Consider the following 24,344-nt stretch of genomic DNA (forward strand, 5'->3'; position numbering starts at 1 on the left):
TCATGGTCCACTGCCCTACGAAGCTCAAGTGAACCCTTTTCTCCTCTAAGTTATTTTGGACCTTGTGTTATATTATATCAACAGAAAAATCAAACTAGATTACTTTTTAGATCACTGCTCAGAGTTGAAAATGTGCCAGCACACTGCCCTCAACTTGCACTTCCTTTCTGATTACTGTTTGCAGTCTCCACCCAGATTGAGAGAAAAAGAAACTAGAACCTAGAAACTTGCAGAGGCACTTCAAGGAGTGCAAGTACTCAGCCATGGCCCAAGAGAAACCAGGGTGCTCTAACCCAGTCCCCAATGGTGAGTTCTAGGGTGTGGGTCAGCAGGAAGGTCCCATTCTCCACTTGCCCCCAGGGAGACTGCAGGACACTGGTGAGGGTGGAGTGGGGCTTACAGCATCTGGGACATCTATAGACATTAGGGAACTCAGGAAGCTGAAAGCTGTTCTATCCTCTTGGGTCCTTTCTTCACAGTTCTGGGAGCTGAGCATTGTAAAATTAATACTCAAGGCATACTGTTGGGAAGGGAAGGTAGACTTTACTGGGGATGCTGGAAACCTGAAAAGGAGGCCCCAGTCTTTGAGGGTAATTGGAGAATACTGAGAAACAGATTGGGGTTGTGTTGCCAGTAGCCTGCAGTATCCTAAATGTTTGTGTTGTGCAGGCTGATGTTTTAGGGACTCCCCTGGTGACATTCTCCTTGAGGTTGTTTCTCTTATTGTCAGAGTACCACAATCCAGGTTTTTGTCAGTTTTGTGGTCCATAGGCTTCTGGGACTATCTTGAAAAACAATGAACTCAAGAATGGAAAGGAAATCCTATCTGGGTAAAGAAATAGAAATAATGCACAGAGGACAGCAGGAATAACATAAAAGCTGGTGTTGACAGGTTACTACAGCCCTGCCCCAATCCCGTCTCTTCAGTAGAAACCTGACCCAAAGGTTAAAGCAGGAAATACAGACACAATAGGAAGGCACTAATGCCAAACTTTTCCAGCCCTTTCAAGCAATGGTGATAGCAGTGATCACTGCCCAAGGGAAGTCACTGTCTCCATCCCTGGAACAACCCAGGGATCCATTATCCTCACCCACGTGGTAGAGATGTCTACAGGCAAATCTGCAGTTGACTAGTGATTTATTCCAGCCTGTAACCATCCTGCAACTACTATATTCTTGAGATTTAGTTTGTGTATGGCTATCTTGCTTGCATAAATATCTGTGTGCCACATGTGTCCTTGATGCTTGAGTTATACAGAGAAGGCAGCATAGGATTTCCCCTGACTAGAGAGTTAGACTTAGACATATGTCACAATGTAAGTGATAGGAACTGACCCAGGATCCTCTGCAAAAATTCACAAGAGTTCCTCTTTACTGAGCTATTGCTCTAGTATCTAGTATGCACATGTGTATGTGTGTGTGTATGTATGTATGTGTATGTATGTATGTGTGTGTATGTATGTGTATGCATGCGTGTATGTATATGTGTGTATGTATGTATGTATGTATGTATGTACATTGAGATTACATTAAGCTTAAAACTTCCTTAAGGGAAGTTGTGTAGGACTGACATTGTGTATCTAGCCTCCGGTCCAGACATCTGCTACATCTAATGTGCTCTTCATCTTGCTCCTGCCTTTAACCTTGTGTTTCTCAAAACTCCCTTTGTGATTTTCTCCATTTGGACTCATCTACAATCTCTAGATAGTGCTGAATATATATGCCTGTGTGGTGTGTGTGTGTCCACCGAATAATTCATTGTAGGGGCCAGGCCACACCTAAAGGAAAACCAACGCTCCCTCCCCTACAAACCATCAACTGACAGATCTCCTCAGTTAGAGGTGGATGCTAGTTGGTGCTGCCCCCTTTTATCTGATTTGATCCGATCCGTGCCTTTTGCAAGCAACCAAAGCTGCGAGTACAGCTACTTTGAGTTTATGATTCTAGCATTTCTGATATATCTAGAAGACACTGTTCCTATGTATCTTAGCATCCTTCCATCCCATCTTCCACCATATTCCCTGAGTCTTGGATGAGGTGGAGTGATTGTTAGTTGTCTCATGTATGCCTGAATATTCCAAAGACATCTATTCTCTGCACAATGACTAGTTGAGAACCTGATAATAAGACCCTATTGCCAAAGACACCACATTGTTTTCAAGGTTACTGTTGTATGACCAATTGATGTGTTCTTCTTCCCTGGGGAAGACTTCTTTCTTCTGATTTCAGCACTCCTTGGTTACCTGTAGTTCTTTGTGGAGGGTTGAGACCTTCTGGGCTTTTCCCTTTCCATGTTAGCATGTCCTTCGGCGTCCCTTGTTCAGCCTGTGTTTAGGCAGCCATGTTGGGGAGACTCGATGGCTGTAGCTTCTCTGTCAATTCCAGGAGACAGAATCTCACAGCAGACTTCTTGTTCATCTGGCTCTTCAGTCCTTCTGCCTCTTCCACAATGATCCTTAGGCATAGGAGTTGTAATATGGTGATGCCTCAGTTGGGGCTGGGCTCTGCAACTGCATATTGATCAGCTCTAGTTTGTTATAAGGATCTCCCTCTGCTTTTGCAAAGAGAAGTTTCCTTGAAGAAGGATGAGAGCTATGCTCATGTATGGGTATAAGGACATACTTACAGTGTAGTTAGGGATCATGCTGGATTAGTAAGGTGGCAGTTGTTGGTTTTTCTCTAAGATCCATGACTTACTTCACTAGCCTGGAATTCTTGGCTAGGTTCCAGGCCCAAACATGATGTCCTTCTTGTTGACCAGACTTTAATATCAATTGGTTAATATCTGTTGGTTACTGTGTGTATTAGACAAGCACATTAGGAAGTAACACTGAGTTGTCAATCATACATTGGTGTTGCACTAAGGCAGCAAGTGAACACACTTCCCCTCATAGTCATTTACCAAGAGCGAGTCCAGATTCGAATTCTCTGCTCTCGCGTGCCCTCTATCGTCCATCTTCCATGTGCATCTGTGCCCCACCTCCAACAAGTGCACTGTATTTTTCTAATCTGTTTTATTTTTTTCTTTTAGTGTATGTGTATGGATATTGGTTGTTGCACTTTATCAATCTCCAACTTGGTCTGGTCAGACAGTCTGTTCTGAACCTGCCTTGCCATTTCATCTACACTGAGTGGCCAGCAAGCCTAGCAACCATCATGTCTCTGTCCTTTAAAGTCCTGAGATCACTGGTGCCCATCCCATTCCTGACTCTATGGACTAATGAAAGGAGAATTCAGGAATTGTGTCTATACTTCTGTCGCTCTAACCAATGGTTCATCTCTCCTAAGAGCTTCCTTTTCTTCTTTTAAATTTTATTTATTTATTTATTTATTTATTTATTTATTTATTTTGTATTGAGACAGGGTTTTGCTATGTAGGCCTGGCTGGCCTCAAACTCATAGAGATTTGCCTGACTCTGTCTTGAAGGTACTTCGGTTACAGAAGATTCCTTTCAAGAATCTTGTTTTGTTCGACAGCTTTAATAGTATTTTGTTTTTTAAGACATTAGATATGGGCCAAAGAGATGACTCAGCATGTAAAGGCACATACTGTGAAGCAAAACAGCCTACTAAGACCTTGGAACCCACATGATAGAAGAGAATTACTTTAACCTGAAGTGAGTCTAACTGCCCTATGGGTCATGGCACACACATGCACACACTGAAATGCACACAAAATGATGTGTAATCAAATCAAAGTTTAATAAACTATTTCAATGACTGTGTGCATATATATATATATATATATATATATATATATATATATTCATTCATTCATGTGATATTTCCCTTCACACATCCATTCATGTGATATACCCTCCCATGTCCTGATAGTGTAAGAAAGGCTTTCCCCAGCACCTAGCCAAGACCCTTGGCATCCTGTGCTACCACCTTTCATTTTGCCCAGGCTGTCCATGTTGCCCTGTTGAGTTGGCTTTCTTCTGCCAGGCACAGGCTGCCCTTTGTCCTCATAGAGCGTATGGCCCCTAGACTTTATTTTTTTATTTCTCCCACAAAAGAATAAAGTATTAAAATTCTACTTCCTGTATGTTGGTGCCTACCTTGGTATTTCTCTTTGTTTCTGGGACTGAAAGATCTACATTTCTGTGGTGCTTTGTAGCCCATGTGTGTTAAATAAAGACTCCTACTGGCACCTGAGTCTCAGATCTATTAATTTTGTGTCCTTTAAAAATATACCCACATAGGCCAAACAATGTGCTACGATATTCAGAAGTACAGACCAGTTGTTCCTTAAACTAAGTACAGGCACAGTAGGAGTGTCTGGTGTGGTTTTTCTCCAGCTGGTTGATGGCTACTTGTGGTTGTCGACTTGACACACCTGGAAAGAGGACCTTCTCCATATTTGCCTCCCTCAGAATGGCCTGTGTGGCATTGTCCGGACTGCAAGTTGATGGAGGAAGGCACAGGCCACTGTGTGCAGCAGCAGCACGGGCTGGTGGTTGTGGGGTGTAGTGCACAGCAGGTTTAGAGAGCCAAGGGAAGCAGTCAGGAAGCCTCCCTGCTCCTGCTTTCTTCCTTGTTCTCTGGATGATGACTGCAACCTGTTAATCATTGAAACCGTATCCGCCCCTAAAGTTATTTTTGGCTGTAATTTTCATCACATTGGCAGAGAAACCAAACCCGAGCACTTTTAAAGTAACTATTCAGAGTTGAAAATCTGCCAGCATACTGCTCACAATGTGCAGGCCTCCCAATTAGGTCTTTTCTTTCAGTACACAGATTTAGAGAAACGAAACTAAAAGCTAGAAGTAGAAGCTGGAAACCGGAAACTAGAAACTCAGTTGCTCTTCCAAGAGTGCAAGTACCCAGTCATGGCTCAAGAGATAGCACCACCATATGGCTCAGTCTCACTGGGTGAGTACTAGAGTGATGGGCCGCAGGAACATGCCACACTCCACTCCCCCGACCCCCAGGGAGACTGCAGGATGGTACTGAGGGTGGAGCTGGGCTTACAGTATCTGGGACAGCTGTAGGCACTGTTTCACTCTCTTGGGTCCTCTCTCAAAAGTTCTGGAAGCTCTGCACTGTAAAGGGAATAGTCAAAACATGTTCTTGGGAAAGAAGGCTAGGCTTTATTGGGGATGCTGGCCATCTGGAAAGGAAGCCCAGGTTATTGTGGGCAAATGGAGAATACTGAGGACCAGTTTGGGGGTAAGTGTTGCTTATAGCCATCAGTGTCTTAAAAGCTTGTGTTGTGCAGGCTCATATTTCAGGGCCACTCGTGGTAACAATCTCCTTGAGATGTTTTTCTCTTATCATAAAAGCATGATGATCCAGGTTTTTGTCAGGTTTGTGGTCCACAGCCTTCTTGAACTGTCTTAGAAAATCATAAGCTCATGAATGCACAGGAAGTCCTCTTTGGGACAGGAAAGAAAAATAATACACAGAGGACAGACAGCAGGATAAACACGAAGGCTGGTGTTGACAACATAGTACAGCCCTGCTCCACTCCTATCTCTCCAATAGAAACTTGACCCAAAGATTAAAGCAGGAAATACAGACACAATAGGAAGGCACTAATGCCAAACTTTTCCAGCCCTTTCGAGCAACAGTGATAGCAGTGATCACTGCCCAAGGGAAGTCACTGTCTCCATCCCTGGAACAACCCAGGGATTTATTATCCTCACCCACTTGGTAGAGATGTCTACAGGCAAATCTGCAGTTGACTAGTGATTTATTCCAGCCTGTAACCATCCTGCAACTACTATATTCTTGAGATTTAGTTTGTGTATGACTATCTTACCTGTATAGCCCTCATGTATTTGTATGATTTGGTGTTTAGAAGAAGAAGGCAAAGGCTCCCTCCTGGATCTAGAGGTAGAAATGATTATAAGTCTCCAAGTAGGTGCTTGGGACTGGGACTGGGTCCTTTGCAAGACAAATAAGAGCATTTGTCTACAGAGCTATTGCTCTATACCCTAGAATGTCTGTCTGTCTGTCTCTCTGTCTGTCTGTCTCTCTGTCTGTGTGTGTGTATATATATGAGTGAATGTATTCATATATGTATATACATTGAGATTGTATTAAGCTTAAAACCCCTTGGGGACAGTTGTGTAGAATTTCCATCTTTGTATGTCTAGTGTCCTTTACAGACACAAGGTGTTCTAGCATATTCGTTGGGATCACCATCTAGCTCCTGCCTTGCTGATAGTCTTTACTTTGTGTTTCTCAACTAGTACTTGGCTCATTTCTCCATCTGGACTAGTTTACTACCTCCAGATTGTGGTGAACATATAGTGTGTGTGTGTGTGTACGTGTGTGTGTGTGTGTCTGTGTTTCTGTGTGTGTGTGTTTAACCACTGAAGCACAGTAGGCCTAACAGGGGCCACACCCTACAGGAAAACCAACACACCTAGCCCCACAAAGCATCAACTGACAGATCTTCTCAGTTAGGGATGGATGCTAGTGAGTGCTTCCCCCAACTCCCACCACTATGCCAGCTAGAATTTTAACTAGTTTGATCCTATGCTTGCCTTTTTCAGGCAACCTTAGCTGCAAACACAGCTGCTTTCAGTTTATGATCACAGCATTTCTGTCATGTCTAGAGGACACTGTTTCTATGGATCTTAGCATCCATCCATCCCAGCTTCCACCATGTTCCCTGAGCCTTGGGGTCTGTGGTGTGATTGTTAGTTGTCTCATTCCTGGCTGAGCATTCCACAGACACTTATTCCCTGTACAGTGACAAGGTGAGAACTTGATAATGAGGCCCAATTGCCAAAGACACCACATTGTTAGACACAGGACACAGAGAAATTAAGCAATAACCAGGAGGTTCTTCCCTGTTGGCTAGCTCTCATAGTACTGAAAGGTGCCATGTAGCAGTGTTGTTAGAGAAGAAAAGTAATCCACAATCGCACACTTCTGTGAACACTGAGCTATAATAATAACCAACATGGCAAGATATGTTCCTGGGTGCAAGAGCGACACCATGTTATAGGGATGACCAACCGATTTCTAATTGGAGTTAGGGCCAGCAGGAGGAAGCATGTGCCTTGTACTGTAAATTTGACCAAGATCTCATGGCAAGGGAGCTCATAGGCCCAGAGGTGAACCTACGCCTACTGTCTTTGCCTAACAGACATGCTATCAACCTTTGCTCTACATTCCTGTCTCTGTCCATAGATATGTGCAGCTCTCGGACATCATCTGAGATTTTTTAAAAAATATATTTTATTCATTTTAGCAAGACCTTTAGAAGCTTTTCAGCGACACTATAGCCAACCTTTGTGGCTTTTTGTTTCTGTTGACAGCACCGGTCTTCAGTTCTCAAGAGAGGCTGGCTGGACCACATGAGAGACACTACTTTTCACCAATTACATCATTGATTTGTAATTGTTCCAGGAGTTAAGACTGCATTATAAGAAGAGAGCTTTGCCTGCTGCTTTAAACGGAAGGAGCTAGCAAGGCTATGTAAATGTCTTTCTGTTTTAACCTGGATGTTGTTTGTAGGTGACTGTCAGATTATAGAAAAGATGGAAAAAAGAAAGTGTGCCCTCTGTCCTGAGGGCCATGAGTGGAGTCAGATCTACTTTGCACCATCAGCGAATATAGCTGCTCATGAAAACTGTTTGGTAAGTTATTGATAAATAACATGAAAACGGCATGTGTGGGACTGACAAGGAGGCTCAGTGGTTAGAAGTACCAGATACTCTTCCAGAGGACCCAGGTTCAGTTCCCAGCATACAGGGGAGAGTTCCCATGCATTTGTAACTCCACTTCCAGGAGTCCAACACCTCCTTCAAACCTGTGACGAAACCAGCATACATGTGATTCACAAACATACATGACAAAACACTCGTTTTCATAAAAAAAAAATCTTAGAAAAAAACCAAAGTACCATAGAGAACAACAGTCAAAGTAAATCTGTGTCCTCTATATGCAGACACAGAACACACACATAGATACACACATACATGAACAGGAATGTGCCAGGATACACAAGCACAAACACACACACTTAGTAAAATTTTAGGAAGATTTTAATATCTGTGTGTACACATGTGTGTGACCCACTGGAGCTGGAGTTATGACAATTGGGAGCTGGTGGCCTGGAGCTGGGAGCTGGATGTAGATCCTGTGGAAAACTGGAAGAACAGTGGACAAGCTGAACCACAGAGCTATCTTGACATCCTCTAAAACGTTCAAGAGGAAAGAGACTTGTGGCCGCTAAAACACACAGGCAGTTTTGTCTTAGCTGTGGTCACCCATACCTGCACTTCCACTGCTCAGAAGCTAAGGAAGAGGCCAAGTTCCAGGTAAAGTGGGATGTATAGCTAGATCCTGTCTTTAAAGATATCATAAAAGCCAGGTGTATTAGTGTTTGGCTTTAGTCCCAGCACTCAGGGGCAGAGACAGGTGAACACTGTGAGTTCCAGTCCAGCTAGGCTACAGTGAGACCCTATCTCAACAACAAGAGTGAAGGTCTGCCATATGGTTGTGGAGGCAGGCACAGTTCTTCAGGTTTAAATTCCATCAGGAATGGCCTCTGTCCCTTGCTTTGGCTTCTCTGACTGCATGGCTTCAGCCATCGCCAGAGCCTGCTCTGCATTCCTAGGCAGGGACATTGCTGTAGGAGCCCCTGTCTGCCTGGCTCCAGAGTCAATAGAGATCAGTTACCAGGTACAACTGTGTCTGCAGACTGGGGTTTCTCACAGGAGTCACATGGCTCGCATCTGTTCATCTGCTGCACAGTGGCCAGTGCTCTGAGCCATCGTCCACTCTGCACTCCTCTTCAGCCTTTTCAGAACCATCTCTGACTTGTGTCGGTCAGGACTACTTCACACCAACTCTGGGTTATTTTTCTCATCCTGCAGCTGTATTCATCGGGACTGGTGGAGTGTGATATTCATGATCCACCTAACACAGCTAGAAACTTTGATGTCAAATCAGTAAAGAAAGAGATCCGGAGAGGAAGAAGGTTGGTAAGTTGACATGTTTTATTACTCATATGTTATGGGTCTTCTGTACTTCATTCAAAGGACCATCTATCACGGGCATGGAGATATTTCAGCAGTTCAGAATGTTTGCTATCCATCCAGAAGTCCTGAGTTTGGTCTCCAGTCACCAAATGACAACTCACAACTGCTTGTAACTCTCTCTCCAGGGCATCAGACACCCCCTGCTGGCCTCAACCAACACATGCACTTATTATATGCATGGTCTCTCAGACACACATACACAGAAGTAAAAATAAAAATGACTCTCTCATCTAAAATCAGAGTCTATGGTAAAGTCTGGTTTGAGAACCATGTGGAGAGCTGGAAGGTGGACTGTGAGACACTGCCTCAGCTGATGCTGTCTGCTTACAAGCGAGTGTCCCACACATCAGGAGAGCAGGCTTGAGAGGCTTCTGTCTGAGTGAAAACTCTCTGGTCAGACAGGCTGTAACAGGTCCTTACTGTCATTCCAGCAGAGCAAGCACCAATTTCAACAACTCAACAGAACCATCTAGGTTCTTCTGCTCTCCTGTCCTAAAGCAGCTAGCTGGTCCTCTTGGTGCCACAAAGCTGCAGGCAGCATCCAGACCTCAGGACTTTATCCTTGACATGGAACAAGATGCCTTCTGAATGTCAAGGGTGGCTGCATGTCTTTCTTCACCACTTCTGGGTAGTTATCACTGTCAGCATCTGCCTTGGAGCTGAGGACATAAAGAATGGCTCAGAGGTCCACTGAGGTCCACTGTGTCTCCTGGCTACATTAATGAAAGGCCATTTGCAGATGAGTAAACAGGATGGCAAGTCTGAGTGTATCATGTCTGAGCACACCCACAGTAAGTTGTCAGTGACTGGAGACACACTGGTATGTTAAGTTGCAAAGTATCAGTATCTGTTCCAGCAGGCTACGTCCTTCTAATTAGAAAGTGGCAGGTCATCAAATGAAACATAATTTTTATTATTCAGTGATAATTGGTTTTGAGGCAGTTCATGAAAAGAGTTAAGGAAAGCTACCATTGAATTCTAGAGCAGTAATTCTCTCTCAACCTGTGAGTTCTTTCCTACAGAAAATGCATATCTCAAGTGGTCTTAGGAATCACCAACCATAAATTTATTTTCTTTGGACCTTTATAACTATAATTTAGCCACTGATCTGTGTCGGGCCGTGGAAGGATATCTTGATTCTTGGGTGGGCATGGGCCTTTGAACCCCGACTCCCCGTTGGAGAAACGGTAGGTGTTCAGCCACGCCCCCAGATGCAGGCTTCTACATGCGGTCACATCTCCGTTAATCTGCACCTTGCAGTCAAGATGGCTAGAGAGGGCGTGACTATCAGGCTTCAGCCTGGAGAGATTTCCATATTCATGAGTTTATCTAAAGGCCAGGGAGTGTAGCTCAATTAAGTTATTCCTCCTCAGTCCCTCCTCTTTCACCTTCCCTATTTAAACCAGCTCCCTCCGGCTTTGGGGGTTGGGGGGGGGCACATCCAGATCTAACTACCATGCCATGAACAATAAACTTCATGGAACTCCAGACCTCCTTGAGTTATTGGGACCCGCTGCGCAGTCTCGGGATTCCGCCCCGGACTCTTCTGTTTGTGGGACCCACCGGCTTGGAAAGCCTCTGGGACTCCATGAAGCACCCCCCAGGACACCGCGGCCACTGTCCAGGACCTTCGCCAAAAGCGTTTTTTCCCACAGATCTGATTCCCAGTTCTTAAGCCCATCAGAAATACATATTCCAATGGTGATGACCCACAACCAGAGAACCACTGTTGTAGAGTTTGCCTATATGGAAACAGCCCTGTCCAGAATGAGGGCAGTTGAGTAAAGAGAATATTGAGAAAGTGGTTGTTATCCTTGAGAGTTTTCATGGATTTTCCTATTGGGAAATCCTGAGATGCATTGGAAGTGTGGGGTAAGAGAAAGGGATGCAAAAGTCACATGACCTGTGAGCTATTCCTGCTATTCCCGAGGGAAGTATCTAAGTTGGGGTTGTCATTGCTGTGATGAAGCACAAGGACCAAAGCTAACAGTTGGTGAGGAAAGCGTTTATATGCCTTACAGTCCATCGTGTATGAAGTCAGCCAGAATCTCAAACAGGACAGGAACCTGGAGGCAGGAGCTGAGGCGGAGGCCATGGTTGGGTCTTGCTTCAAGGCTTGCTACACATGGCTTGCTTGGTCTGCTTTCTTATAGGAGCCAGGGATGCCAGCCTGATGGCTCCATCCACAGTATTCTGGACCATTCCCTATCCATCACTAATTAAGTAAATGCTCTACAAGCTTACCTACAGTCCGGTCTTCTGTACACATTTTGCTAGTTGACGTTCTATACTCTGACAGGACTTGCCCTCATTGCAGAACTGTCAGCAAGTGTATTATGAGGTAGCAGTCTCATGTGTTTCTCTGTTCATCCTGCTATATGGTTCCTCCATAATTAAGTAAGTGCTCTAAACCAGGAGCTTTGATTTAGAACTCTACCTATATGGTGGTCTTGGTATTCACCTACATTTGACTTTTCTCCGTGTGTTTCCTTGTGTATTATGATGGAATCCTTACCTGGGATCTCATGAGTGCTATCTCTTACTTTATAGAGTGGCCTCATTGGCCTTAGACCTCCTTTAGCCAAAGGATGGAGCCAATCAGCCTTGCTCATGGCTGGCTTGCCTGTCATCACAGGATAAGCCTCTAGTAGTCCACAAAACCTTCCTGCAGTCACTCAGTGCCTAAGCATCTCTATCCCACATCCATTTAACACCAGATGGGGAAATAAAAACAGGAGATCAAGAAAAATACTGTGTTGTTCAGCTGTGTTTTCAGTGTCGTTCACTTTCTACACATTCACAACAGGACCCCTTTATTTCATATTACCTTTAATGGCAACTCTGTAGAGCAGGTACCACCAATCCCAAGACGAAATGTCTATGTAAGAGGAAGTCATAGAAAGTACCAGCTGAGGTCCCAGTGTTAGTGGTGCAATAGGAGCTGCTCTGACATCAAGATGAAAGTCCCCAACCAACTCCCTGCCTAGGGATAAAGAAGTTGGCTAGTTTTGCTTAAAAAAATCTTCTAAAAATTATTTATTTATTCACTTTACAACCCAATATCAGCCCTTCCTCTCCTCCCAGTACCCCCTCATGAAAGTCCTTCCCCCATTCCACCTTCCTCTTCTCTTTTGAGAAGCGGAGCACTCCCTCTAGATGTCACCCTCCACTAATTCTCCCCAAGAACACTTCGTTGAACAGAAAGTTTGTTTTTTCTTCTCTAAGAATGTTTCTTGCAACCATCTACATGTTTTGCTTATGTGTAGACAAAGATACAGCTGTGTATGCCAGCCTTCTACTCCAGTCAGCTACAGATTGGTGGAAACTTCTTCATGGGTTGTCAACTCTAAGTGACCTTTTGTGTGGGTATGAAGACAGGGATATCCCAGTGATATCCAGGACAAAAATACATGGCTGCTGGCTTAAATAATGTTTAGTGTCATCCTTGCTTTTTAGCAAAGAAACCATACTAACTCATTGTGATCTGCTTTTCTATAGAAATGCTCATTCTGTAACAAAGGTGGCGCCACCGTGGGATGTGATTTGTCCTACTGTAAGAAGAGTTACCACTATATCTGTGCCAAAAAGGACCATGCAATTACTCAAGTTGATGGAGATCATGGAACTTACAAGTAATCAAAGAGCTTTAAAACTCCATGGTGGAGGGGTGGGGATGAGAAGGAATGGCTAGACTGTGACATACTTCTCAAGTTCAATTTATGCAAATGTGTTTCACATGAGAACAGGACTATGGGACACCACTAGGAACTCAGCTTCACATATCTGCACATGACAGGAAAAAGAGCTACTGAAGGATTTGTTTGACTGTCTAAATCTCCTCTGTACTCTCTTCTTCCTGGGAGAGCCTCATCGCAATGGCAGCATGCATGTCCTGCAAGAGACAGGAGTCAGTTCAGGCCTGTTCTTCTCTTCAAAGGGAAGACATCTTCCTTCATTCACACAACACATCCACAGTTCATGGGTCTGTCTTCCCACCTTGTGGGAATGAGCTCTCTGCTTCCAGTGTTAGACCCAGACATGGAACTGAGGTTGTCAGAGCTGATGGCAAGCACCTCTACCTGAGGAGTCATCTTGACAGTTCCCAGCTTGTTACTGTTCGTGAAAGTTCATTCAGTTTTGAACAGTGCTTTTATATTTGAGTTACTGAGAAACCTATAGAAGAACTTTACATTCATCATTTATGTTCACAAAGAACTCACTTTACTCTGACAGTTCTTTTTACACATAATCAAATGAAAGGGACTGAAGACCCTGCTGGATAAAGGTTTTATTTTTGAGTCAGTATCTCACCAAGTAGACCAGGCTGGCCTTGAAATTACAGAGATAACTTTAAAAAATGTTTATTAGCCACACTGGAAATACTTATTCTTTCTTTTAAAAAAAGTTTTAAAGGTTTCAGCAAGGAACAAGTGGGCTTCTCTGTTGTTAAAATTTTAATATAAACATTTAGGTTCATAGAATAACCGAGATACTTCACAAGGTGCTGAGATATACTGAGAGAATGAACCCAACCAGGTATCATCAGGATGGGGGACTGGTGCAGATAGGCCACAATAAACACTGACTCACGGAAGGGGCTGGAGCAGGAAGGGGCTTCACCTTGACTTGAAAATTAATGGCACTGGGGACAGGAAGGACACAGGTAAGAGACTCACTCTATCCTACTATTCTCTATACTTGTTTATGTGTTACAAAAACTTATACGCAAGTATGGTAGTATAAGCCTAAAGTCAATGCACTGGAGAGGTGAGGGCACAAATCCAGTTCCTCTGGGAATGCAGTTGAAACCAGATGAAAGGTACACAGAGGTCCCAGGTCTAGAGGAGGTGACTGAGCTGGGTGCTGATGGGAAGGCTGCATGGAGGGCACTGGGGTAACAGGAGGACCTTAGGTCTCATAAGGGCTAGCCTGGGCAGAGAAGTCCCTCACAGCTCCCTCATCCAGTTCTCTAGCCTGCCATGCTGACTTCTCTCTGAAGACACTCACCAAACTCAAGCTCTGGTGAAGGCATGTTCTGATCCTGAAAAGGCAGGTTCTCCATAGTACTCTGTGTGTGTGTGTGTGTGTGTGTGTGTGTGTGTGTGTGTGTGTGAACTGTGAAGATCAGCAAACTCGTGGGTAGTCAGAGTGAAGCTCCAGATCTTAGACCATCCTTCTTTAGATGCCTCTCGTCACAGCATAGGAACTAGGACTGCTCACAATATTCACCCAGCTTCACACCTTCAGAGACTGAAGTCCTCTTTCTACTGCTCAAAGTGCACCAATGCAATGGCCACCCTCAACCGCACTGGATGTAGGTTAACTTTTAACTTGCACTTCAACACATTTCTTTTAGAAAACGAATCCTTCAGCCTATGCATGGCTTGTAGCTTTCCTCCCAGCTCTGGGGATGCAGAGAAAACGTGGGTCTCTACAAAGTAAATGATTCAATGATTCTTTGAAATTCTGTATTTTCAGAGTATTTTGCCCAGAACATCCTCCACAAGAAGAAGAGAGCACTGAAAGTGGTAAGTGTCTAAAGTGAGTTTAAAGAAAGCTAATTACTTAAGTAAAACCGGAGATAATCTAACCTCTTCTCAATTGTACTTTTTTATGAGCACCTGTTTGTGTGGATGCCTTAGGTTACAGATGGTTGTGAGTCACCATGTGGGTGCCAGGAATCGAACCTGGGTCCTGTGGAGGAGCAGCGAGTGCTCACATGCACTGCGCCATCTCGAGTCATTGTGATTAGTTTATAAGTCACTGGAAAGTACTCTTAAAGGATTCCTTTCCATTACTGTATATTGACAGGAAATAAGGATAGCAATGTGTGTGTATTTTTTGTGTTTGTCTCTCTGTGTGTAAATACACACACACACACACATATATATATTCTTGCACACACATACACACACAACACACAAACAAAGACACAAACAGTTATTTTCAGGACAGCCTGAGGTATATGACTAATTATTTACTTAGAAGCTAGAGGAAGACAACAGGACTGACTACATCGTTTTGTAAGAATTAGCTGGTGCACATGGGATCCTGAAATGTGGAACTTTGTTAATACTGCACCTTTACAAGCATTATCTATGGCCAGAGTTGAGGATTCTGTTCAATGAAACGCCATGAGGATTCTGTTCAATGAAACACCATCTCTTGTTCTAAATTTTACATTTGCACATGCTTGGATCCATGCTTATCCAGGCTTTTGATTTTTTTTAACAACTTTGACATTTATTTTTTATCTTATGCTTACAGTAACACACACACACACACAGACACAAACACACACAGACACACACACACACACACACACACACACACACACACACACACACGAGACAGCGATTATAGTACTGGTTCTTACTCTATTGATCCAGCTAGCCTTCAACTAGAAGGCCCACCTGCCTCTTTTCCCATTGCTGGAATTAAATATGTGCTCCTCAACCACCTGACAATCTTGCTTTACACATTACAACCATTAAATTGTTTCTCTTTTAGCTGATAGCCCAAGCATGAAGAAGAGGAAAGGAAGGAAGAAATGCCTCTCATTAGGCCCTCCCACACAGGTAATTTGACATATAGAGCTAATTTCTTCACATAATGTCCTTACTTAGAATTCTAAATGCCAGAGCCTGACAGTTTTCAAGTCATTGGAGGAGCTGGCATTTGCACACCACCCTTCATGTGTGTTCTCTCCTCAATGGAGCTGATGCTAGAATTGAGGTGGCATCCTGGGGAGAATCCCACACTCAGGAAGTGCAGATCATCCTGACATGGTGGGAGAAGCATACTGAGAGTAGTAAGAGGCCCTGGGGATGATGTCACCCCCTCAGCTTCTCTCAATCATTCCTTGAACCATGCTAGTGAAACCTGTGTCCTTCCATGACACTTAGTCCTAAACAGACTGAAAGTACAGACAAGCATTTGTGCGTAATCAAGTGTTTGCCAGATACATGGTCCACACCTAACTTAAAAAATTTCTAACTTAAACTTTTCTGGATTAGTAGATATAAAATGTAAAATAATTTGGAGGGGTTTGAAACAGTTTTTATATTAGTTTCTTGGATTAGTATCAGACAATAATCTCTCCCTCTTATTCAACAGACATTTTTCAGGCCACAGAAAGCATACCCCACAAGTCCTAGCTATTTGAGAGTGCCATTTGGATCCAGGATTTCATCAAGACAAAACTGAAAGAGAAAGTTTGTCTAATACATCTTTTTTTGTTGTTGTTAAATTTGATTAATAGACTTGATTATGTAGCAGAACATTTTGATTTTGTGTAGTATTCCAGGACAATATGAAAAGTCAGTATAATCTTGGTTTTCTCTTCCAGCCAAAAAAGATGAAACTCAGTAGCTCCACAAGACACATGACAGAAGAGCCTCACGGCCACACAGGTTTGTTCTTAGTGATTGTTGTACAAACGTGGTGGCCTCCAACTATTTATAGAAATGTTTTTCATGCTTCCATCTTTATTCTTGTGGGCTTCTAATACGTATGTAATAAGGATATAAACCCTTATTATAACTATGCAGTCCATTACAACAGCACTGTATCAAAGTTATTGGAGCAGGACTGGCCCATTTCTTCTCAGTCTAGGAAGACACACTTAAAAAGACTGGGATGATTGCTTGAGTTCTTTGGTGTGCTACCCCTCACAGTGAGAGGTCACAATGCCCTTACTATGCCAAATCTGTGACAAATATGAGGGGCTGTCATCTCAAGAATTTAAAGTAAGTTTTGCAAAACCATATCAATCATACAGTTATTATAAGCAGAGAAATGTTTTCATTTCTGGACCATTTACTATGTGAGCTACAGAAAACTGAGACAAGTGTGCTCACCCATCAACTGGTCAAGTATAAAGTGACCACATGATGGAAATAGCTGTTCGTTTCCTCCTAAAGATGCATTCTTTGTTCTTAGGTGACACTGTCAAAGCTCCTTTTCTTAAGAAATGCCAGGAAGCTGGGCTTCTTACTGAATTATTTGAACAGATCCTAGAAAAAATGGATTCAATTCATGGACGATTTATGGATGAGACTGCTTCAGAGTCAGGTACTGAATGGGCTACACATAGACACTTCTAGAAACACACCTTCCCATGCTTCCCCCTCCCTTCTTTAACTCATTCTTTAAGAACACACTTCATGGGCTGGAGAGATGGCTCAGTGGTCAAGAGCACCTGTTCCTCTTGTGGGGGACTCAAGGTCAGTCCCCAGCATCCACAGGGTGGCTCACTCCATAACTCCAGTCTGAGGGGAATCCAACACCTCTGTCCTGTCCAGTTACCAGGCATGCACAGGGTAACCATATGTGAATGTGGGTAAAATACTCATACACAAATAAAAAATAATCCAAAGAATTTAAGTTAGCAAATCAAGAAAATACGAAAGTCACAGATTCTTCAGTTAGTGCCAAAAGTGCTCAGAGGCCAGGAGGTCTCTTTCTCAGAGGTGCTCACAGCTCCATTGAGAAATCATTGAAACTGTTCTGTTAGTTTGGCTGGTTTATGTACCAGCTGCAGCTGATGTTTGAAGGTATACTTTTATTATATTTAAGTGTGTGTGTGTGTGATATGGACATGTAAGTCTAGGTGCTCCCAGAGAATAGAACTGTGCAATTCCCTGGAGAAAGAATTATAGACAGTTGTAAGCTACACAACATGGGTGCTGGGAATCAGCACCAGGTTATAATTTTGATTTGCCTCAAATTCTATTCCTTAATAAATCAAGAATCTTAAGAAAATTGTAGCGGGGTGAAGGAAATAGTTTGGTAGTGAAGAACACATATTCTTGAAGAGGTACTGAATTCAGTTCCATTCTGCCATGTCTGGCAGCTCACAACTATCTGGGCCAAAACTTTCTGGGAATCTGACGTTCATATATACTCTAGGACACACACACACACACACACACACACACACACACACACACACAAACCTGTTTTGAAATATTAATTATTCCCTTGCCATAGCACACACATGCAGGTCATGACAAAACCAAAGGAAATATTAGCAGTAAACCTTTCAAGAAGCCCCTTTGTTTCATAATTTTATTTGCTCATTTTCTCAAGACTAAGAATACTCAATTTGTGGGTGCCTCCTAATCACCTGGGGACTCCCTGGAACACAGATGTTCCCTCTCCAGAAGGCCCAACTGCGCAGAGATATTGAAGTTATGCTTCTCCAGGGCTCCCTGGTGGGTCTGCACTTAGCTGCCCTCCTCTGGTCCTCTCTCTTCCTATTGGGGTTATTTTCTCTTTCTCCTGTGTGGTTTATTCACAATAAAATTAACACAAGACATTGCTTCTCCCTCTAGACTATGAAGGGATCGAGACCTTACTGTTTGAGAGTGGGCTGTTTGCAGACACATTAATAAAATTCCAAGAAGGTAGGTGATTCATAAACTAAGAAACAGTGTGTTTTAGAGATATTTATTATTCAGATCAGATTGATAGGTGACAAAGTAGTGAACAGTCTTCTCAAAGACAGTTTTTGAGAAATGGAAAAGTCCATTGTAAAATCAGCCTGTCAGGGATAGGAAAAAACATGCAAAAAAAAAACCCCATAGTAATATATATATATATATATATCAATATTAGAAAAATAGACAGAAATACAGATATTAAGACAGATGGACGGACAGACAGACAGACAGACAGACAGATAGACAGACAAGAAACAGCAGTTATTTGTAAGTGCCTGGAATATATTGCTCTATTTTCCAGGGAGACAGACAAATGTTTGTATACAGAAAAGGTGACTGACAAGGCAGAAACAAGCCAAGGTTTTGACTCTAATCTAGAGTATTGACCCTTGCATAGACAGGCACAGGCTGGAGCTCAGGAGGTTTCCTGCAGTGTCTCTGCCCCAAGGCAGCAAGATGGAAGCATTAGTGGTCCACCTTTCAGCCTGTGTCCCCCTCTCTCATTCTGTTTCTAAGGGTTTTAATCAAAGCTCGTCTCCTGAAATACTGAGTATTAATAATTCTAAAATTAGTCAGGAAAACAAAAAACAAACAAACAAAAAAGCAAGACTATCCAAGACAGCTTTGTTTGTTTGTTTGTTTTGGTTGGTTTTGCTTTTGCTTTTAAATTGTAGTATGCAGGCAAGAATAGGGAGACCTAGTCTTTCAAAAGAATGATGCATTTAGCTGTGTTTTGTGGTGCACACCTGTAATCCCAGCAGTTGAAAGGATGAGGCAGGAGGATTACCAGCCTAGGTGACACAGTGAAATGTTGTTAAAAACAAACAAACAAACAAACAAACAAACAAACAACAAAACCCATAAGAAGCCTGTGTTTGTTATGGCTTCTTTCAGTACCAAACACTTCCATGTACTCCACCTCTGGATATGGGTGAGGGACAGATTCACACAAGACTGGTCTGAGTAACTTCTCCATTGTTACTGTATAACACACTGCCTGACAGTGTTCTTTTATAGTATGTTCCTGTCAGTAAAACAATTAGACAGCAGGTTTTCCCTGCCTAGAAGACAGTTTGTGTCACCTCAATATCCACTGCCTCTCTCATTTTGATTTTCTGCTACTCATTCTCATTTGAACTCTGTAATAATCAGTTGTAATCAGCAGAGAAGTAACTTTAAAACTCACTTGAGAAGGTCTGTGAATAAGACTAGCTTTAAAAACCAGCCTTCAAAAACCTGTATTTCCTTTGGTACTTACACCTGTCACTTAGCATGAAAGTTATGTATCTGGAAAATGTCACACTGCATATGATATGGGCACCTGGAGATACTGATAAAGTGCCATTCTGGTCTGGACAATTCAACCCAGTATTTCAAGCTAAGTAGAGGTATGCAGTCATTCTGACAACTAAGAATTTAAAGATTCAATTGTGAGGATTCTAAACACAACTAAAATGCCCTTGGTAGGTTTCTACAGTAAACATTTTCTGTTCCTAAGTCACACTCAAAGCTGAGCTGTACCAAATGTCCTTAGAGCCAGAGATGTGCTCATGAAGTGTTGTCACTGATCGGTCCTCCACATGCTCTAGTCTCTGAGTGAATGAACACCGTATAACCTTGTTCTACCATGACGATATCAAAGTCATGTGACACATGCTGGTGTCCGTCATGACTTAAGAAAGGCAGCAAAGATAGGGAAAGACTGTCTCCTCAGACCACTCTGTCTTCTCATTTGAGGCTCAGTTACTACAGAGTGGATATTTTAACTGAACCGAACCAGATTAGAGACAGTACACTATTCTTAATCAAATTCCTGCATAAATCGAAGCCAATTTCTTTCTTTTAAAGTAATCAAGAGCAAAACTTGTGAATATGAAGAAAGGCAGAAGCAGATGAAGCAGCAGCTTGAGGCACTTGCAGACTTACAACAAAACTTGTGCTCATTTGAAGAAAATGGGGACCTGGACCACTTAAGCTCTACTTCAGGATCCTTGCTGCCTCCTGAGGACCACCAGGTCAGATGCCAGGAGTCTCCTGAAATGCAAGCAGGCTCAGGAGACAGCCTGTGACAGATCCATAGTCCCCTCCTGCTCTGACCTGCTACTGCCCACACATGCTCTGTACCTGACTGGGTATTTCTTGTCCTCTCTCTTGTCTCCTCACATGTCCTGCTTTCCCCTGACAGTAAAAAGCTGTTCCTCAGGTTGACTGGATCAGGCCTCCATGTTCTCCAAGGATCGAGGCAGTCTTCCTACCTACCCTACCCACCCCATCAAGGGCAGCAACACCAGAGCCTTGGTCATCCTTTTGTAGTCTTAGAGCTTCCTCTTGCTTCTGCTGCTCCTGCAGAAGGTCTCATCATGGTCTCCTCTCAGTATTAATAACTCCATTAGAATAGAGCAAACTCATTCCTGTGCATTCCGCATTCCCAACATTTAGCACACTTAATAAATGCTTGTCAAAAACAGTGAGGAGTCGACAGTTTATTTAATACAGTCCCCAGCAGCCTCTGCTGTAACAAGACACAATGCACTTACTAGTCTGTGTTTACCAATTTTGTGGGTCTTCATCAGAGTCTTTTTAGAAGTGTCAGCTGGTGCCAGGCGGCCCGACAGTGCTGCCATTAGTGCGGGAACTTAGAGCTGGCAGCTTGGAGGTTGTCATTTAAAACACCTCCCGCTGCATTTCCCCACCGGACAATATGCACCAGATGTGTGCCCACACTGCCTCTCACCCTTGACTCCTCCCCCATTCACATTCTCATTTCCTCCCATGATCCTCTGGGCCACAGTAATGTACCTGTAGGAACAGGCTTGAGCACTGTCCCAGCTGGTGTCTAGTTTGTAATGAGTGCTCACACACACTTGTGAAGGAATCATTCCTGGTGAAATACTGTGGTTACCAAGGCCAGCCTAAGCCACTTCATGAGGGATCAACTGGAATGACTGCCATCTGAGCACCCATCAGAACAAGCTGGGACACTTTTATGTTAATGCTTCCTATGCTGTTTTACATTCAGCTGGAATCTGTTCATCTCAGTAAACTATATGGAAGAAAAGGCACCACTTGTTTGGTGTTTATGAACACATATATTGGGCAGACTTCTAAAATAAACCTGCTGTGTTATTACTGAAAAATGAGCCAAATACTCACACCCCTCAGCTTAATACAGAACCCAGACAGCTGAGCTGACTTTTACCAGTTGCCCTCTGGTCTCCACAAAGATGCCATGGCATATGCACCCCTCCCCTCCATGTACAAAGTTCATGCTTGAATCTTTACATATTCCATTATAACTTCAGTTGGTAGCCCAGTTTCCACTTTCCCCTAAGATCCGGTATGTCTCCCAAGGATAGTGGTTGCTACTTTTCATTCTTAAGTTCTCCCAACTGGAATGCTTTTTCCCTGTGCTGGACCAACTGTCCTCTTCTAACAGAAATAAGATCTTTTGGTTTGTGAGGTAGTTGAGAACTAGTTTCCAAACTCAGAATGGTACCTTACTTTTATTCTAATATTGCTAATTTTTAATATTGTGATACAATCCATGCAACAAAATATAACATCTCAACCCTTTTTTGTTTGTTCTTTCTCCATGTCAACCCGATTAAAAATATATAATTCAGTAGCATCAAATACAGCCAAAATTATTATTCATCCTAAACCACTTCACTTCTCAAAAAGGAAACTATGTCTTTAACATCTGTGTCCTCTCCCAGCTCCTGGCGTCTACTCTCTTTCTCCCTCTAGGACCTATTGTTTCATTTAAATTCACAAATTAATCTATGTTCTATCAAAATATCAACTGCCTCCCTTTTCAGGCTATATAGTACTATATTCTTTTATTTATTTATTTATTTATTTATTTATTTATTCATTCATTCATTTATTCATTACTTCATTTATTCATTTTTTATTATTCTTTAATCTTTTTTTTACAGTCCAGTCTTTATCACCCTCCTGGTCCATCCTCTGACTGATCCACATCCCACACCTCTGTCCCTCTGTCCAAGAGAATGTCTCCACCCCACCCTCACTCCATCACACCTCCCTACTCCCTGGGGCCTCAAGTCTCTTGAGGGTTAGGTACTTCTCTCAATGAGGTCAGACCTCTGCTATATATGTCGTGGGACTCATATCAGCTGGTGTATGCTGCCTGGTTGGTGGCTCAGTGATTGAGAGAACTCAGGGGTCCAGGTTAGTTGAGGCTACTGGTCTTCCTTTGGGGTTGCCTCCCTCCTCAGCTTCTTCTAGCTTTTCCCTAATTCAACCACAGGGATTCCTGGATTCTGTCCCCTGGTTGTATGTAAGTATCCACATCTGACTCTTTCAGCTGCTTGTTGGGCCTCTCAGAGGGCAACCACGCTAGGCTCCTGTCTGTAAGCACACCATAGCATCAGTAATAGTGTCAGGCCTTGGAGCCTTCCCTTAAGATGTATCCCAGTTTGGGCCTGTCACTGGACCTCCTTTCCCTCAGGCTCTTCTCCATTATTGTCCCATAGTGCTATATACCTATCTTAAGAGATTGTTTATTAATATATCATTCAAGAAATTACATAAATGCATCCTAAATACTCAACTATCAATCATATGTCTAATAAGTTCAAGGATACAGTTTGGGATCTTTTAAGAAATGTGACTTCTCTGGCTTCCATTATTACATCAGAAGGAAACATTAATTCCAAGAATTGTTCTATTTTTCTATGAGTAAAATCAAAATCAATCTCAGATATCTATTTTGTTTCCTCTTCTGAGAAAGGTTCTCAGAATTTTTAGTTTCTTTGGGTCTGTTTATTATAGCACGATTATCCTGTTCTTATGGCTAATGTCCACTTATCAGTGAGTACATATTATACATGTTCTTTTGGGTCTGGGTGCCTCATTCAGGATGATATATTCTGGTTCCATCCATTTGCATGCAAAATTCATGATGTCCTTCTTTTTAATGGCTGAGTAGTATTCCATTGTGTAAATGAACCAGATTTTCTTTATCCATTCCTCAGTGGAAGGTCATCAAAAGAGAAGAGGAAGATGGAATGGGGGAGAACTTATGTGAGGGGGTACTGGGAGGAGAAAGGGCTGATATTGTGTTATAAAGTGAATAAATAAATAAATTAAGAAACAAAATCAAGAAATAAATTAATATGTTTGCATTAAGAAATACTCAAAGACTAAAAAGGACACTTCTTTCACTACCATAAATATACACATACATAATCACACACACAAACACACACACACACACTCTAGCTGCTCAGCAAGCTAAAAGTGTGTCTTCAGCTGTATCAGAAACTCAGTAAGTTTTTGTCAGGTGAACTGTCTGTGGGTGTGGATTTGCAGCTGTAATTTGTGCTTTTTTTGTGGAGAAAATGTTCAAGTAAGAACACCAGTAAACTTCCTAAAGTTACTGTTTTGAGGCCCTAAGTCTAAAGGACTGTGGTTCTACAGATTATCTACAGTCTGAGGTGATTATTACAGTCTGAGGTAAGGGACAGCTAGAGCTGGTTCAGAGGTCCCCAGGCCTATGAATTTGCTGGAGCCATGGAATTCCCAGGCTCTTGGCCACCCAGGCATTGCTGGAACTTACAGAAGAGCTGAGAACAGGAATCTGGGGCCTCAGGCTGTATCTACCCTAAGGCTGGGGGGGCGGTAGGGGGAGCTCTGGCTGGTCCCACGGGGAGAGTCCTTGGCTTGAAGGTGGTTGGCTTGGAAGTGGTTGTGGCTGGGAGTGGAGAGGGGCCTTCCACAGGAGAGTAGACAGTGACTCCATAGGCAAAGGACTTCTCCATGGCAAGGTGGATGCCTGTGAAAAAAAGACAGTCCATGGTTCTGAATCATTTATTCCCATGGTGAAAAGTTGATGTGTAAAACCATACCCCACTTCTCAGGGTGGGCCTGAGAT

The 24,344-nt window shown here is 42.9% G+C and overlaps 1 protein-coding gene across 2 annotated transcripts; it reads left to right on the top strand.

Moving 5' to 3' along the window:
- Positions 1-221: 221 nt before the first annotated feature.
- On the top strand, positions 222-20,912 carry Phf11 (PHD finger protein 11). Of its 2 annotated transcripts, XM_028784687.1 has the most exons (11): positions 234-306; positions 4,734-4,875; positions 7,474-7,595; positions 8,838-8,945; positions 12,501-12,634; positions 14,481-14,530; positions 15,513-15,580; positions 16,351-16,414; positions 16,944-17,075; positions 18,338-18,409; positions 20,294-20,912. In XM_028784687.1, the coding sequence occupies exons 2-11, from the start codon at positions 4,833-4,835 to the stop codon at positions 20,512-20,514; spliced, it is 1,014 nt and encodes a 337-aa protein (XP_028640520.1). In that variant the 5' UTR covers positions 234-306; positions 4,734-4,832; the 3' UTR covers positions 20,515-20,912. The 2 variants fall into 2 exon arrangements, with proteins under 2 accessions (XP_028640521.1, XP_028640520.1); XM_028784688.1 differs by lacking the exons at positions 4,734-4,875; positions 15,513-15,580; positions 16,351-16,414 and having other exon boundaries at positions 222-306.
- Positions 20,913-24,344: the final 3,432 nt, after the last annotated feature.

Source organism: Grammomys surdaster, unplaced genomic scaffold (assembly GCF_004785775.1).
Source record: "Grammomys surdaster isolate TR1022 unplaced genomic scaffold, NIH_TR_1.0 124659, whole genome shotgun sequence".
NCBI lineage: Eukaryota > Metazoa > Chordata > Mammalia > Rodentia > Muridae > Grammomys > Grammomys surdaster.